Source organism: Strix aluco, chromosome 28 (genome assembly GCF_031877795.1).
Source record: "Strix aluco isolate bStrAlu1 chromosome 28, bStrAlu1.hap1, whole genome shotgun sequence".
NCBI classification, from domain to species: domain Eukaryota; kingdom Metazoa; phylum Chordata; class Aves; order Strigiformes; family Strigidae; genus Strix; species Strix aluco.
The window spans coordinates 5047907-5061741 of record NC_133958.1 but is presented as its reverse complement, the minus strand read 5'-3'; the positions used below and the strand labels follow the sequence as shown (position 1 = coordinate 5061741).

Here is a 13835-nt window from a genome sequence, read left to right as displayed (position 1 = left end):
TCCCGGCACCCTCCAGCACTGTTTCTTCCCCCCTTCTTTTCTAAAGATGCTCTATTTTTATACTCCTTTTGGGCACCACGAACAGGTTGGGGCACGAGCACGTGGCTACAGCCCCACGCTGGGCTCCCTTCGTCCCTGGAGCATCCCCTGGTCCCCACGTTCACCGCCCAGTGCCTTTGCCCGCCCCCCCTTGGCACCCCCTCGGAGACTTGTCCCCGTGCCACCACCCAGACACGTTCCTGTCCCCCACGGACACGGCTCTTGCTGACGGGGATGGAGTTGGCACCGGCCACGAGACTGCGGGACAGAGAGCCCAGCCCTGGGCTCAGCGGGATGCTGCAAGGGTGAGGGGGTCTGTCCGTCCGTCCGTCTGTCTGCGCAGCCCCCGAGGGGAGGTGGAGGCCGGGGGGAGCCCGGGCAAGCAGACCCCGGGGCCAGCACTTGTATCCCCGTGGCTGTGGGGTCTCTGCGTTATTTATTGGAGGGGGGGTCTGTGCCCTGTCCTGGTGGCACCGGGGTGCCAGAGGCGTGGGGACATGGGTGGGTGCCCACCAGGCTCTGCTGGCCAAAGAGAAACTGCCTTTAGGTTGTTTTTATTTGTTTTGATTGGTTGTTTTTGTGGTTTTTTTACAAGCTCTGCTGTTTCCTTTACGAGTCAGTTTTAGGCCTAAACACTTAGACTTTGGAGTTTATTTGTGTAAAGGAGGAAACCCCAAGGCAAATAAAAGTGAGTGTCTAGACTGATGGGGCCTGGGGGAGTTTTCCTTGCCGTGCCAAGGCTTTGTGCCCGCTGGGATGAGGGGGCACCCAGCACCCCATGGCAGGAGGGTGGTGGCGGCCACCGCAGGGGCCTCCCCGTGTCCCCATCCCTGTCTGTGTCCCCCTGCTCCGTGTCCTGGGGGTGTCTGTGGCATCCTGGGGGTCCGGGCATCACCCTTGGCATGGTACCCAGCACCGGGGGGCCACCGGCTCGCACACCCCGCGGCAGCCACCGGTCAGGGTGACCCCCCCCCAGCCCCGAGCTCGGTGCCCCCAGCCCCGTGCCGTCCCCCCCTGCCCATAATTGCTTTCCCCTCTGACAATGCCCTGGGAGGTGGCAGCCGGACGGCGGGGAGGATGTAATCCCCTAACCGGGGCTCACCCAGCCCCTACAAAGCCCTGCCAGCATAATACAGGGAGGGGGGGAGCACGGCTGGGGGGGGCAGCAGGGAGAAAATTATAACAGTTTGAGTTAAATGAAGCTTTAAAGCAGAAGAGAAATGCAACACCCAGCAATTACGGCCGAACAATGCGCCCGGCGCTGCCTGCCCAGGTGTGGCGGGAGGGAATTAGCCGAGCGGCCGGGGTAATTTTTTTTTTTCCCCTCCCGTTTCCTTCGGCCCCACAGCCCCGGCTCCTTGTTTCCGCAGGAATTTGAGACATTCTTGAAAGGAGAGGGCTTTGAGAAAGGGGCCGACTGGGTCCGGACCCTCCCTGTCCCCACCGCCCCCTCCCCAATTTAGCCAAAGCTTCAAAGGTAGAGGAGTTCCCTTTGTGTAATCTCCGCTTTAATTTTTCCCCGTCCCTTTTTTTTCACCCCCCCTTCTCTTCTCCTTCCCAAGCCCTTCCTCTCTTTTCTTTCAGGGTTTTCCCCTTCCTCCCCTCTCTTTCTTCTCGACCTCCCGGGATAGAAAGGGCTCGGAAGGGTGAGTCCTTTTTAATTATGGCCAGGGAAGAAAAAAAAAACCTCACACTGCTTCTTTCTTGTTTTTTGAGGTGAGACCTGGGGCGGGGGGCGGAGGTGGGGACAGGAATGTCCTCTGTGCAGAAAGTGCACTGGAGGGTGTCTCGCCCTGCCGCAGCGTGCCCAGCTTTTCCCAAGGCTTTGCTCTCTGGCGGGCTCGGCGGGGGGGGCTCGGGGGGGGCTGTGCAGCCAGCCAGGGCAGCTCCCCTGAGCCGTGACCCCGGAGCAACCCCCTCGCTGCAGAGGGGATGGGTGCCAGCCCCCCACCCCTCTGCCACCCCCAGCCCCAGGGTTCTCGCACCCCAATGGTCTCCCAGTCCTGACACAGGGCTCCCATCATCTGGACTAGGAGCATCACTGGGCTGGTGGCCCCTGGGGACACAGGACATAGCCAGGACACCCCTCGCAGGGCTGTTGGCCACCGGCTCCTCCGGGGTGATGTCCCCTGCAAACCCAGCAGCCCTGCGGTGGGGCAGCGGGGACAATTTTGGGTCGGGCAGGTGCCTCGCAGAGGGGTGCGGGGGCTGTGACCTCCTTGGGGCTGCAGGAAGGGTCCTCACCCCCATCCCACAGGGTGGTGAGGCCAAAGGATGCTCCTGCACATCCTCCATCACCTGGTGAAGCTGAAGGATGCTCCTGCACATCCTCCATCACCCACTGAGGCTGAAGGATGCTCCTGACACATCCTCCGTCACCTGGTGAAGCTGAAGGATGCTCCTGCACATCCTCCATCACCCACTGAGGCTGAAAGATGCTCCTGCACATCCTCCATCGCCCGGCGAGGCCGAAGGATGCTCCTGCACATCCTCCATCGCTCGGTTGCGGCGGGAGGCGGTCGCTGTAGCAACGTGCCGTGCGGCGCAGGGGAGGGGATGCTCGGCGCAGGCATGGCTCCCGGCGGACAGGCAGACCTGCCTGCAGCGGGCCATGGGCTCCCTTGAAGGTAGGGCCCCGCTCCCCCCTGCCCCCACACCCCATCTCTCCCCCCACCCCCCCCCCAGCAGCCCCCCTCTGGCAGGGGACCGGCAGCTGCCTTGGGACTGGCTTTGAAGGGCATCACCGGGGTGAGGGGTGACCCTGCGGGGCCGCTGGCACACGGAGGGGGGGCCCCGGGCTTGGCTTTCGGTGGGTGCCCGCGTGGGTGCGCGGTGCCCGGCTGGTGCGTTTCCAAACTCCTCCCTCCCTCCGGGCACCCCCGGGGTGCTGAGCGCGGCGGCGGGGTGGAAGCGGGGGGGTGCTGAGCTCACGGTGGGTGTCACGGCCGGTTCAGCAGCCCCGGGCGCAGGTGGCAGCCGCCGCGGTTGTCTTCATGCTTGAGAAACTGGGTTAGTGTGGGGGAGGCAGCCACAGCCTCGATTATTCATGGGCACGGCCCCCCCCCCCCGGGAGGGGGGGGCTGGGGTCGGTGAAGCCCCTTTAGCGTGGGGGCATCAGGGGGCCGAGGCCGTGATGCTCTTGGTCGGACGAGCCAGGCTGGTCCTGGCACCAAAGGGTGTGGGGGTGCGTGTCCGCCCCCGGAGCGTGCATCCCCCCAGATGTGCACCCTTAGGTGTGCGTGTCCCCTCCAGATGTGCACCCTTGCGCGTGCATCCCCCCCAGATGTGCACCCAGGGGGTCCAGCGGCCCTCGCTTGAGCCAGGAGGGAAACTGAGGCAGCAAACGGCTCCGAGCCGGGGAGGGGACCCAGAAATGGAGCTGCTGTCACCAAGCAGCTCTCCCACACACTGAGCCAGGAATAGACGCCGGCTCCCGGCGCTGCGGCACCAACGCAGCCCCCCCACACACTCCACCACCTCCGGGGGGGTCCGACCGTGGCACCGGTTCCGTATTGCCTGGGCCAGGCCCCCCCCACCCCGTCCCAAGGGGTTCTGGGGGATCAGGGGTGGCTGAAGCCTCCCTGCCCTGCCCCAGCCCAGCTTTGGGGGCTCTGCCCCAGTGTAGGGGCTGGACCGTGGCCCCCCCCCCCCTAAAAGAGCTGGGGGGGTCGGGGTGCTCCAGGCTCTCCCTGACAGCACCTGCAGGGATCAGGGATTGATTTTTAGCACCTCCCTGGCCCCCCGCTGGGCTCTGTTGGCCCCGGAGATGGAAATTCCAGCCCTGTTTCCCCTCCCGGGGCAGCGAGGGGTGGGTGCTGCGCTGGGAGCACCCCCAAACCCACGCTGGGGATAAAGCCAGATGGCAGGTGGGGGTGCCATCCTCACCCACCACACCACAGCTCAGCCCACGCACCGTGGGGTGCTCAGCCCCCCAGCTACGGGGCTCGGGGGGTGCCAAAACCCCAGTCGGAGGCAGGGTGGGGAAGGGGGGGGCAGGGGATGCCATCCGTAGCTGCGTCCCCCATTTGCAGCAGCAGCTGGAAAAAGGGGGTGCTGGGGACCCCCAGCAGCGCCCGGGCTGTTTCTGACAGGCGGGTTTATTGATGTTTTCCTCCCTCTTTGTGCCGGGGAAGCGAGCGGGAGCGAGCGCGAATACTGCTTCGTCATGATGCCGGCTAATTCTCCTCTTGTTGGGAAAGGGACTGAGCCAGCAGCAGAGGTGGGGAGAGCAGCACCCACCCCCCCCCACGCACCCCCCCCACCCACCCACCCACCCGCGTACGCCCTACCCGGCACCCAGGCTGTGTTATCGGTTCGGCGGGTGGCCAGGCCACGGGGCTGGGGCTAGGAGATACGCTCGCACGCTTGTCACGCTCTCGGATGCGCGTCGCAGCGTGCCGGCGGGGGCTCGGCCGCAGCCAGGGCAGCTGGCCCGGCAACCCACGGGGTAATTTGGTGGCCTGGCAAGCAGAGAAAGCCAAGGGTGACCCCTCACCCCCACCCCAGCTCCCCACGGCTGGAGGGATTGCGGTCTCCCCGTTTCTAGGTGAGTGGCCAGGGTGGCTCCGTGGCGGGGAGGGAGGTGGCCACGGGTGGGAACGCACAGCCGCGCGGGGGGGTCTGGGGGGGCCGGTTCATCGCGGTTGGCATCAGCCGCCCTTCGCTTGCCCGTCGCCTTTGGTACTGCTGCTCCCCCTCCCCTGGCTCTGCGTAGCCCCTGCTTCTTGGGGGGGGGGGGGGGCGGGGACAGCCCCAAATCTTGTCCCCCATCTTCTCTGGGGGCTGTGGTCATGCTCCCCCCTCTCCCAGCGCTGCAAAACCAGCCGCCCGTGCCGGGGGGGCCACGGGGATGGGAAGGGCGGTGACCTGGGGCAGGGACATGGGCTCCATCGCCGAGGGGGGGGGTTACCCCTCCCCAGGCTCCCACCCGCGTCCCCTCCGCACCGGCACCATGCTCCCAGCACCCCACTTCACCCTACAAACCCCTCCCCGTCCCGGGACACCCCCCCAGCGGGGCCATCCCCTGTCCTCCTTCCCTGCGGAGCTCAGAGCATCCCAGCCCCACTCATGGACCGAGTTTGTGGGGTCTCAGCGCTGCTGCTGGTGGGAAGGGGGGGCACCCCCATCCCACTGCCCCCAAGCACAGGCAGTGATGGGGTTTGATGCTCCCTGTGTGCAACGTGGTGGGGCCGTGGCAGTCAGGGTCTCACTATGGGATTTTGGAGCCCCCCCCTGCTCCTCCTGGCCCCATCCAGCCCCACTGACAACACACCAAGGGGCCAAACTCCCATCGTCCCGCTGCAGCGGAGCATCGGTGAGGGGGGGGGGTGGGTGTGTGCAAAACCGCGGTGCAAAGCTCAGCCCCCCCAGCTCTTGGCCATCTCCTGGGGCAGGGTGGGGGGTCAGCTTGTGGCTGCGGGTGTGCGGGGTCGGTGGCCAGGCAGGGCTAAGCCCAGCCTCTCCCGGGAAGACCTGGGCCACCAGCTGCCACCTCGGCCGCGTCCCCCTGCCCGGTGTCCTGCCAGGTGGGTGCCTCGCTGTGGTGACCCCACGCCCATCTTCGGGGTACCCAGGACCCCGCCACCGCGGGGTGCTCGATGCAAGACACCCCGCAGGGCCATGCCTAGGGCCAACAGAGCTGTCGAGGGGGGTTTTTGGGGACCGGGAGGTACCACCAGACCCTCACCGGGTCCCTCCCGGCGCCTCCACGTGCGGGATGAGCGGGCTAATCCCATTTTAATCCCAGATTACGCACCACGTGAGCCGCTGCCCGAAGCAGGCTGTGACATGGCCATCGGGGAAGGGGGGGGGGGCCAGGCATGGACCCCCCCCATCCCAGAGCTTTAAGGCCAGTGTCACGCATCCCCCCTCCAAACTTGTTGGGGGGCTTGGAGCCTCCTGGCAGGGCTGGGGGCCAGGAGAGGAGCTGGGTTGGCCCAGATCCTGTGGATCCCTGCCCTGAGCCAGGGAAACTGAGGCACGGAGCAGCCCTGTGTCCGCAGAAGGGGATGTGGGCAGGGTGCACCCTCTGCCTCATGGGATGGAAAGATCCCAGGGGCCAGCTGGTGGCTTTTAAGGCCACCAAGGTGTCCCTCAGATGGGCAGGGCGCGATGGCACGGAAGCCATGGGCTGTCAGTAGCCAAAGGGTCACTCCCCTCTGCCGGGTGATGCTCCAGCGGGGAGGGAAAGTGCCAGAAACAGGACAAAGGAGGAACCGGACACCAGTGAGATGTGGGTCGGGGACCCACGTGCTCCCTGTTGGCTTGGCCCCGCCGCGATCGAGTTGCCGGTGGGGCCCCTGCGTGCGGCGGTGCCTCGGTTTCCCCCGGCGAGGCGGGGAGGATGCTCGGTGCCTCTCCTGTCATGTGTGGTTTTGGGGTGTGTGATGGGAGGAGAAGGAGGAGGAGGAGGAGGAGGAGGAGGAGGAGGAGGAGGAGGAGGCCGAGCTGGGCTGGGAAGCACCGGACGCAGTTCCCAGGGCTGGCGGGAACCGTCTGTTTGGGGAACTTGTGACCCCGCTGTATCCCCCCCCTTCCACTGCTGGCAGGGAGCTGGGACAGCGGTGGGAGCGACAGGGTGTCCGTGCCCAGCACCGTGACAAGGACAAGGCAGGCAGTGAGGAGGAGGAGGAGGGAGAGGGGAGGAAGGCTGGGGGTCCCTGCCCGCTTCCCTCCCCTGCCGGGGCGAGGGGGTTCGCGCAGGCTGGCCCCTGGCCCGGGCGCTGATGGCTTTGACGGCTGCGAAAATTCAAATCCGGATTTCCTCGGGGTGGGGAGGAGGGAACTGGCCTCTTCCCGCTGCAGCAGCAGCCCTCCCCACGGCGCAGCGGGGGGGGCCAGCACCCCTGCAGCCCAGCAAGCCCCCGCCAGCACGAGGTCTGTCTGTCCATCCCTCGCTTTTCCTCTTCCCGCGTATCCTTGCCCAGCACCTTTCTCCCCCCAGCTCCGGCGAAACACCGCAGGTACAGCATCGCCCCGGGAGGGGGGTACAGCGTTACCCCACCCCACTCCCCCTCGCCCTCCTGGCCAGGAAAATCCCAAACAACACGCCAGGCCGGCCTTATCTCGGCGAGCGTGCGGGCGACCTGCCGGGAAGATTGGAGGTTGCCATGGGGAGAGCGGCTACCATCGGGGCGGTGGCTCGCCGTCTGCGCCCAGATAACGTGTCCCCGCGTCCCCCGGCCGGGGAGGGGGGGGGGACGGGACGTGGTGCTGGAGCTGCTTGTGCCTCTCTCCGCACCCCTGGCTCCGGCTTGTTTTCCTTCCCCGCCAGCATCCGCATCCACCCGTCCCCGCACCCACCCTCCCCGCCGGCCTCCGCCGCTTCCTCTGCCTCCTGCCATTTGCTATCTCATCCATCTGCTCGCCGCCACCTCCCTGTGCCACTGCGGCCCCACCGCCTCGTCCCCAGCCCACCCGTGTCCCCCCCAGGGCCGTGGGGGGCTGCCCTGGCTCTGCCGCTGGAAAGTGTGAGCTCATGGGTGCGCGGGGCGGGCAACGCTTGCCCAGACAATGCCGCCTTGTGCCGCCCTCGGGGACGATCCCAGGGTGCCTGTCCCACCAGCACCGGGTCCTGCAGACCCTTGGGAGGTGCTGGGTGTGGGTGCGAGGGGGTGGGTGGCAAAGCTGGGGGTTATTTGTGGGCTCAAAGGAAGGATGATGCTTGCGTGGAGCGGCTCAAGCGCGGCAGAGCCTCCTCGTCCCGGCTCGACCCTCGTTGGAGCGAGCCCAAGGGTTGTGCCTCGTGCCGGGCCGGCTGCTGGCAGCCGGAGGATGCTCCGGGCTTTGTCTGGTCCTTTTCCATCTCCGCATCCCGCAGGGATGGGCTCTGCGCCCGCGCTGGGTGGGTTTGGGGGTCCCCAGAAGCGGTGGCACCTCCCCAACCTTATGGACAGGTTGCTGGAGGTGGGGGGGGGGAACTTCAAGGCTGGAGGGCTCCGCGCTGCTGTTGCTGTTGTTGCCTGGATTGCACGAGGTTTCCCCAACGCCCTCCCCTCTGAAAGGAGAAGTTTTGAGGAGAATGGGGAATTTTCCCCTTTGTGTGTGGCATTGTGGGTTTAAAGCACAGGGAGGGCTCAGGCCCGGGGGCTGCGGGGCAGGGGCTGAGCGCAGCACGCCCGTCCCGCTGCCGCTGGAGCCTTCTCGAGGCCACTCGCTGTCGGGGGACAAAGGGCTTCATTACCTCTGCTCCGCTTGCCAGCCCTCGTCAGCAGCCACCGGGCAGCGGGGCCGGCGGGCAGCACGGGCGGGGGCGGCACGCAGCAGGGCAGGGCGCTGCGGGCACCGGGACAGGGAGGGGAGGTTTTGCAGGGTGACGGCGGGAGGACAAGGTTGAGTTTCACACCGTTGTCGTCCCCGCCAGCCGCTGTCACCTCTCTCCGTCTCCCGTTGCAGAGGCAGCACCCGAGCCCCAGCCCGGTGTTAGCACCCAGAGGGATGTGGAGCCACAGAGGCAGCGGTGAGTGGGGGTCTGGCGTGCCCCAGAGCCTCTCCCCAGCCCCGGGGCAGATCCCGGAGCCTTTCGGCCACCCTGGGGACGGTGACATCACCTGGCAAGCCTGTCCTGCTGCCAGCACGTGTGACAGCGGGGCTGTGCCAGCCTCATGTCACGTTAGGGTCTGGTGCATGGGGGGGTTGCTGGGCTCTGCCCAGCCCCACTGCCCTCGGGCACCTCGGGGTGCTCCGTGCCCACCCTGGCAGTGCCCCACAACCCCCCGCTGTCCCCATGCAGGACCCTGTGACTGACACAGCCCCTCCGGCCCCGCAGCTGAATGGAAAGATTGCAGAAGGTAAGGGGGGGCCATGAGCAGGGTGCTGGGGGCTGTGGGCAGGGTGCTGGGGGTATAGAGTGGGGGTGCTGTGGGTTGTCAGGGTGCTGGGGGGTTATCAGGGTGCTGGGGGCATAGAGCAGGGTGCTGGGGGCATAGAGCAGCATGCTGGGGGCCATGGACAGGGTGCTGGGGGGTTGAAAGGGTGCTGGGGGCCATGGTCAGAGTGCTGGGAGCATAGAGCAGGGTGGCTGGGGGCCATGGTCAGAGTGCTGGGGGTTGGCAGGGTGCTGGGGGCCATGGGCAGGGTGCTGGGGGATTGGCAGTGGGGAGCCCTCCGCCCAGGGAAGACACACAGGGGCTGGTGGCCAAGGGCAAGGGGCTGGTGGCCAAGGACATCGTCAGTCACGCTGGGACGCTGCTGGCAGGGCCCTGCCTTCCTCCTCCTCCTCCTCCTCCTCCCAGCCTGGCAGCACCATCTAGTGGCAACGTGCCCTGGCCAAGCCACCGTCACCTCCCGGGTGTCCCCTGCCCTGACCCACAACGCTGAGACCTCGCACCCCTCCAGCAATACCCCCTCCCCAGGGACGTTTTGCCCCCGCTCACGGAGGTCCGTGGGGCACAGGGGTGTTCCCGGGCCCCCCCCCTGCCATGCCCCAGGGTGCGGCCCTGAGCCCCTTCCTGGGCTGGTTGTGCCAAGGATGAGGTTTGCTAAAATCTCCCCTTTTTTCCTTCCAGCAACCACTGACCTCCCCTGGGAGCGTCTGTTCCTCCCGCGGGTCCAGTGTCCCCGGGTCGCCCTCCAGCATCGTGGTAAGAGGCCCCTCACATGTCCCCCCCCCACATCCCTCCATCCGTGGGGGTCGGGTTGTGCCTCCCCAGACCCTCTCCATCACCCCAGCGGGACCACGGAAGATGCCAGCCCTGGGGAAACCCTCCCCGTTGCCCAATGTTCCTTTTCTGCACCCAAAAACCAAAGGTATTTTTCCTTCCTTCCAGGCCAAAATGGACAACGAGGTTCTGGGCTACAAGGACCTGGCTGCCATCCCCAAGGACAAAGCGATCCTGGACATCGAGCGCCCTGACTTGATGATCTACGAACCCCATTTCACCTACTCCCTCATGGAGCACGTGGAGCTGCCCCGGAGCCGAGAGGTGAGGGTGGCCCGGGGCCACCTGCATCCCCCATTTTTTTGGGGAGGGCCAGTGAGGGGTCCCAGAGGGCAGATGTGGGGCTGCTGGAATAAATTGCTTCTTGCCTTCTGCAGCGCTCTCTGTCTCCTAAATCCATCTCTCCTCCTCCATCTCCGGAGGTGAGTACCGACACCGCTCGCCCCAGCGCTGGGATGCAGGCGGGGTGGGGGTGGGGGGGTGCTCTGAGGAGATTTGGGGCGGGGGGGCTGTGCTGAGTTGACCGGGGGCTCGCTGCTCACTGGCCACGCTTGCCCGTAGGTCATCCGGGAGTGGCTGGAGAGCCGGACCCCCGGCAGCACCTCGCAGCCCACCTCTCGCCAGGGCGGCAGCTCGGCCCGCAGCAGCGTGCAGCACTTCCACCGACCCGGTACTGTGACCCCCCCCCATCCTACCGTCCCCCCCTCGGCACTGCCTGACCCCGAGCCCCACCACGGTGGGGAGAGGGCTGGGTGAGCCCCTTCGCAGGGCTGTGAGCTGCCTATTCCCAGCCCCCAACCTCCTTTTTTTTCCTTGCAGAGACTGACACGACGGAGCTCAACATATACAAGAAGCCCCCGATCTACAGGCAGAAAGGTGAGCGGGGGGGGGGGGGGCTGTCCCACGGGATGGGGCACCCCGGGGCTCTGCCTCACCGCCCTCCCTTCGCCGTGTCCCACAGACCATCATCCCGGCGCCCACCACGGGAAACATCTCATAGAGGACTTGATCATCGAATCCTCCAAGTTCCCAGCGGCGCAGCCCCCAGACCCCAACCAGCCCGCCAAGATCGAGACCGATTACTGGCCGTGCCCCCCATCCCTGGCCGTCATGGGTAGGTGGGGGGCAGGCGAGGGGGTGGGCTGCTCCCCCCCCACCCCGAGACTCCGTGGGAGCGCTGAGGATGGATCTAACATCCCCTTTTTGCCCCCAGAGACGGAGTGGAGGAGGCGGATGGCCTCCAAAAGAGGGGAGGAGGAGGAGGAGGACCTGACGGAGGAGATGAAGAACCTGCGGGAGCTCCAGAGGCAGGAGCTAAGCAAGGTGAGGGGCAGAGCGGGCGGACGGGCACCCTGCGAGGGGCTGGGGATGCGCTGACACCCATCCCCACCCTTGTCCCTTCGTCCCCAGATCACCTCCAACCTCGGGAAGCTGATTCTGAAGGAGGAGATGGAGAAATCTCTCCCCATCCGGAGAAAAACCCGCTCGCTGCCGGACCGGACGCCCTTCCACACATGTACGTGGGTCCCTTCCCTTCTCCACCCCGTGGCTCTGGCTGCCTGCACCCCTGCCAGCTCCGGCAGCCCTGCCTGCACCCCTGCCAGCTCCAGCAGCCCTGCCTGCACCCCTGCCAGCTCCGGCAGCCCTGCCTGCACCTCTGACAGTCTCTTGCTCTCTCGCAGCTCTGCACATGGGGAGCTACAAGAGCTCCTCGCTGCCCGCTTCTGGCAGGAGCACCCTCACCCGGGTGAGTGGGCAGGCAGCTGCCTCCACGCTGCGGGGGGGGGGGGCCCACACAGCCCTGGAGGGGGTCTGGGGGTGGCACCGCTCTGATGCTGTCCCCTGTCCCCTTGCAGCTGCAGTCGGCAGAGTTCAGCTCGGCAGGCAGCGAGAAGGGCAGTCCGGGTGAGCATCGGCTGGGGTGGGGATGTGGGGGTGTCCCGCAGGGTTTGGGGGTGTCTGCAGGGATGGGGGATTCGGAGTGTCCCCAGGGATGGGGGATGCTGGGCTCAGCAGAGGGTGGAAAACCACCTCTTGGGGCTTGTCATCACCCGGGGGAGGATGGTGGGGGGGGGTCCTAGAGGGGGGACCCCGGGCTGAGCCCTGCTCCTCTCTCCTCTTCAGGCCTGCAGGTAAGAAAGAACTCATCCTGCTGCCGGCACGGAGAGCCAGCGAGGGGGTGATGTATGCCGGGTCTGGGGGGGCGGGGAGCAGACACGGGGCCACCTCTGATGGGTGCCGGAGGGGGGGGGCGCTCCCCGGGCTGGAGCCCATCACCTTGGCTTCAGTTCGGGAGGGAGAGAGCAGCCCTTTGGGGAGGTGGGGGGGGTCGGTGCTGACGCCAGGCTTTGCCCCCTCAGAACGGGCAGCGTGGGCGCATGGACAGAGGCAATTCCCTGCCCAGCATGTTGGAGCAAAAGGTGAGTGGGGATGGGGGGGCGGGGGGGCTTGCGCAGGGCTGGAGGGGGGCTGTGGAGAGGGTCTTACAGCCTCCGCCCCCCCTCCCCTTGTAGATTTACCCCTATGAAATGCTGATGGTGACAAACCGAGGCCGGGTGAAGCTGCCGCCCGGGGTGGACAGGACCCGGCTGGAGGTAGGGGCTGAGCTGGGGTCAGGGGGGAGAAAAATTGGAGGGGGGGGGGATGAACCCAGCACCCCATCACCCTCCTCTCTTTCCCCCCTCCCTCCTCCTCGCAGCGGCACCTCTCCCCCGAGGATTTCCTGCGGGTCTTCGAGATGCCCCCCGAGGAGTTCAGCAAGCTGGCCCTCTGGAAGCGCAACGAGCTGAAGAAGAAAGCCTTCCTCTTCTGAGCCTTCCTCTTCTGAGCCCTCCTCGGCCCCGAGCTCAGTCCGTGTCACGCCGTGTAACCGCTTTAGGGCTCTCAGCCGGTTTTTACTAGGCCCCCCCTTTTTCCCTTCCCCCCCCCCCCCCCAGCTCTGCCCCCCGCCTCGCTCCTGCAGGCAAAGGGGTTGGGGGGGGGGTGCTCTGCCTCTACTCCCTCAGCTTGCAGCGGGGTGGGGGGGCTGGGGGCAGACCTTGCCCTGGAGCAGGCACGGTTCAGCCAGGAGAGCGGAGATGCGGGGGGGGTCTCTGTGCTTTGTACCCCCCCCTCTCTCCCCCTCCTGGGAGGGTAAGGCCTGGCTCTGCTTTCAGCCAGCTCCGGCATGCAGGCAGTGGGGTGGCTTCTTCTCCTTTCTGGGGGGGTCGGCTGCCTCCAACCTCCACACCCAGGGTGCCCCCCCACACCCAGGGTGCCGCTCTGCCCCTCGGGGTGCCCCTCTGCCCCCCCATGCCTTCACCCCAAGACTTGGGAAGCGCCTGGGTGGGGGCCGACTCACTGCCAGACCCGTGTGCTCCTGGCAAAGCCAGGCCAGCACCCTGCCTTGCCCCCCCCCACTACTCCAGCCCCCCCATTTAACACACCCCCCCCCTCCCCAGGTCCCTCCTGTGCCAGCTGTTGCAGCGAGGACCTCAAGGACACACGGACACTGCCAAAACCTGCCCGGCACCGGGCTGGCAGAGGGCAGGGCTGGGGTGGGATGGGGCAGGGGGTGGCAGCGGTGGGGGGGGGGGGGGTCACAGGGGGGGGACCCCCCAGCAGCTCCTGCTGCATTTGGAACCGCAGCTGCGCCCACAGCGGGGTGATGCGTTGGGGGGTGCAGCTGGGCAGAAAGAAGTGGGGGGGCGGGGGGGTACGGCTCGACAGGCAGCGCTGCCTGCCCCCCCCCCCCCGCCACCGCGCAGGCAGGGGCTTCACACCGGGCAGCACCTTCCCTCTCCCACCTCTCCCGTCCCCTCTTTGGGCACACGTTTTGGGCAGGACCCCCGCACCCCCGACACCCCCCCACGCTCCCCGGTTTCTGTTTCCAGCCACTTTTCCAGCCGCTAGACCTTGTTGGGATGTAAAGAATGTAATTTATTGGGAAATCACTGGCCCATACTTGCCTTTCACTGCTACTCTACAAACGACATATCTATAAATATATATATAAATATGGGTTGTTTTCGGACTGGACTACGGTGATTCACTTTCTCTGTTTTGTTAGAGTTTATTTTATTTGCTGGTGTCGGAGAATCCGCGTGAGAGTGATTTTTTGCTTACAATTAAAGGTGAAATGGCTTTATCCAGCCCGGC

The 13835-nt window shown here is 66.3% G+C and overlaps 1 protein-coding gene across 3 annotated transcripts; it reads left to right on the top strand.

Annotated features, from left to right (window-relative positions):
• Positions 1–2645: 2645 nt before the first annotated feature.
• Positions 2646–13828, top strand: DMTN (dematin actin binding protein). Of its 3 annotated transcripts, XM_074807913.1 has the most exons (17): positions 4366–4585; positions 8434–8497; positions 8771–8828; positions 9546–9620; positions 9807–9962; positions 10076–10120; positions 10260–10368; positions 10518–10574; positions 10660–10812; positions 10912–11021; positions 11109–11214; positions 11381–11445; positions 11555–11603; positions 11823–11830; positions 12059–12118; positions 12212–12292; positions 12397–13828. In XM_074807913.1, exons 3-17 carry the CDS (start codon positions 8811–8813, stop codon positions 12508–12510), a joined length of 1206 nt encoding a protein of 401 aa, XP_074664014.1. In that variant the 5' UTR covers positions 4366–4585; positions 8434–8497; positions 8771–8810; the 3' UTR covers positions 12511–13828. The 3 variants fall into 3 exon arrangements, with proteins under 3 accessions (XP_074664013.1, XP_074664014.1, XP_074664012.1); XM_074807912.1 differs by lacking the exons at positions 4366–4585; positions 12059–12118; positions 12212–12292; positions 12397–13828 and adding an exon at positions 2646–2666 and having other exon boundaries at positions 11823–11896; XM_074807911.1 differs by lacking the exons at positions 4366–4585; positions 12059–12118; positions 12212–12292; positions 12397–13828 and adding an exon at positions 6697–7508 and having other exon boundaries at positions 11823–11896.
• The last annotated feature ends 7 nt before the right edge of the window (positions 13829–13835 follow it).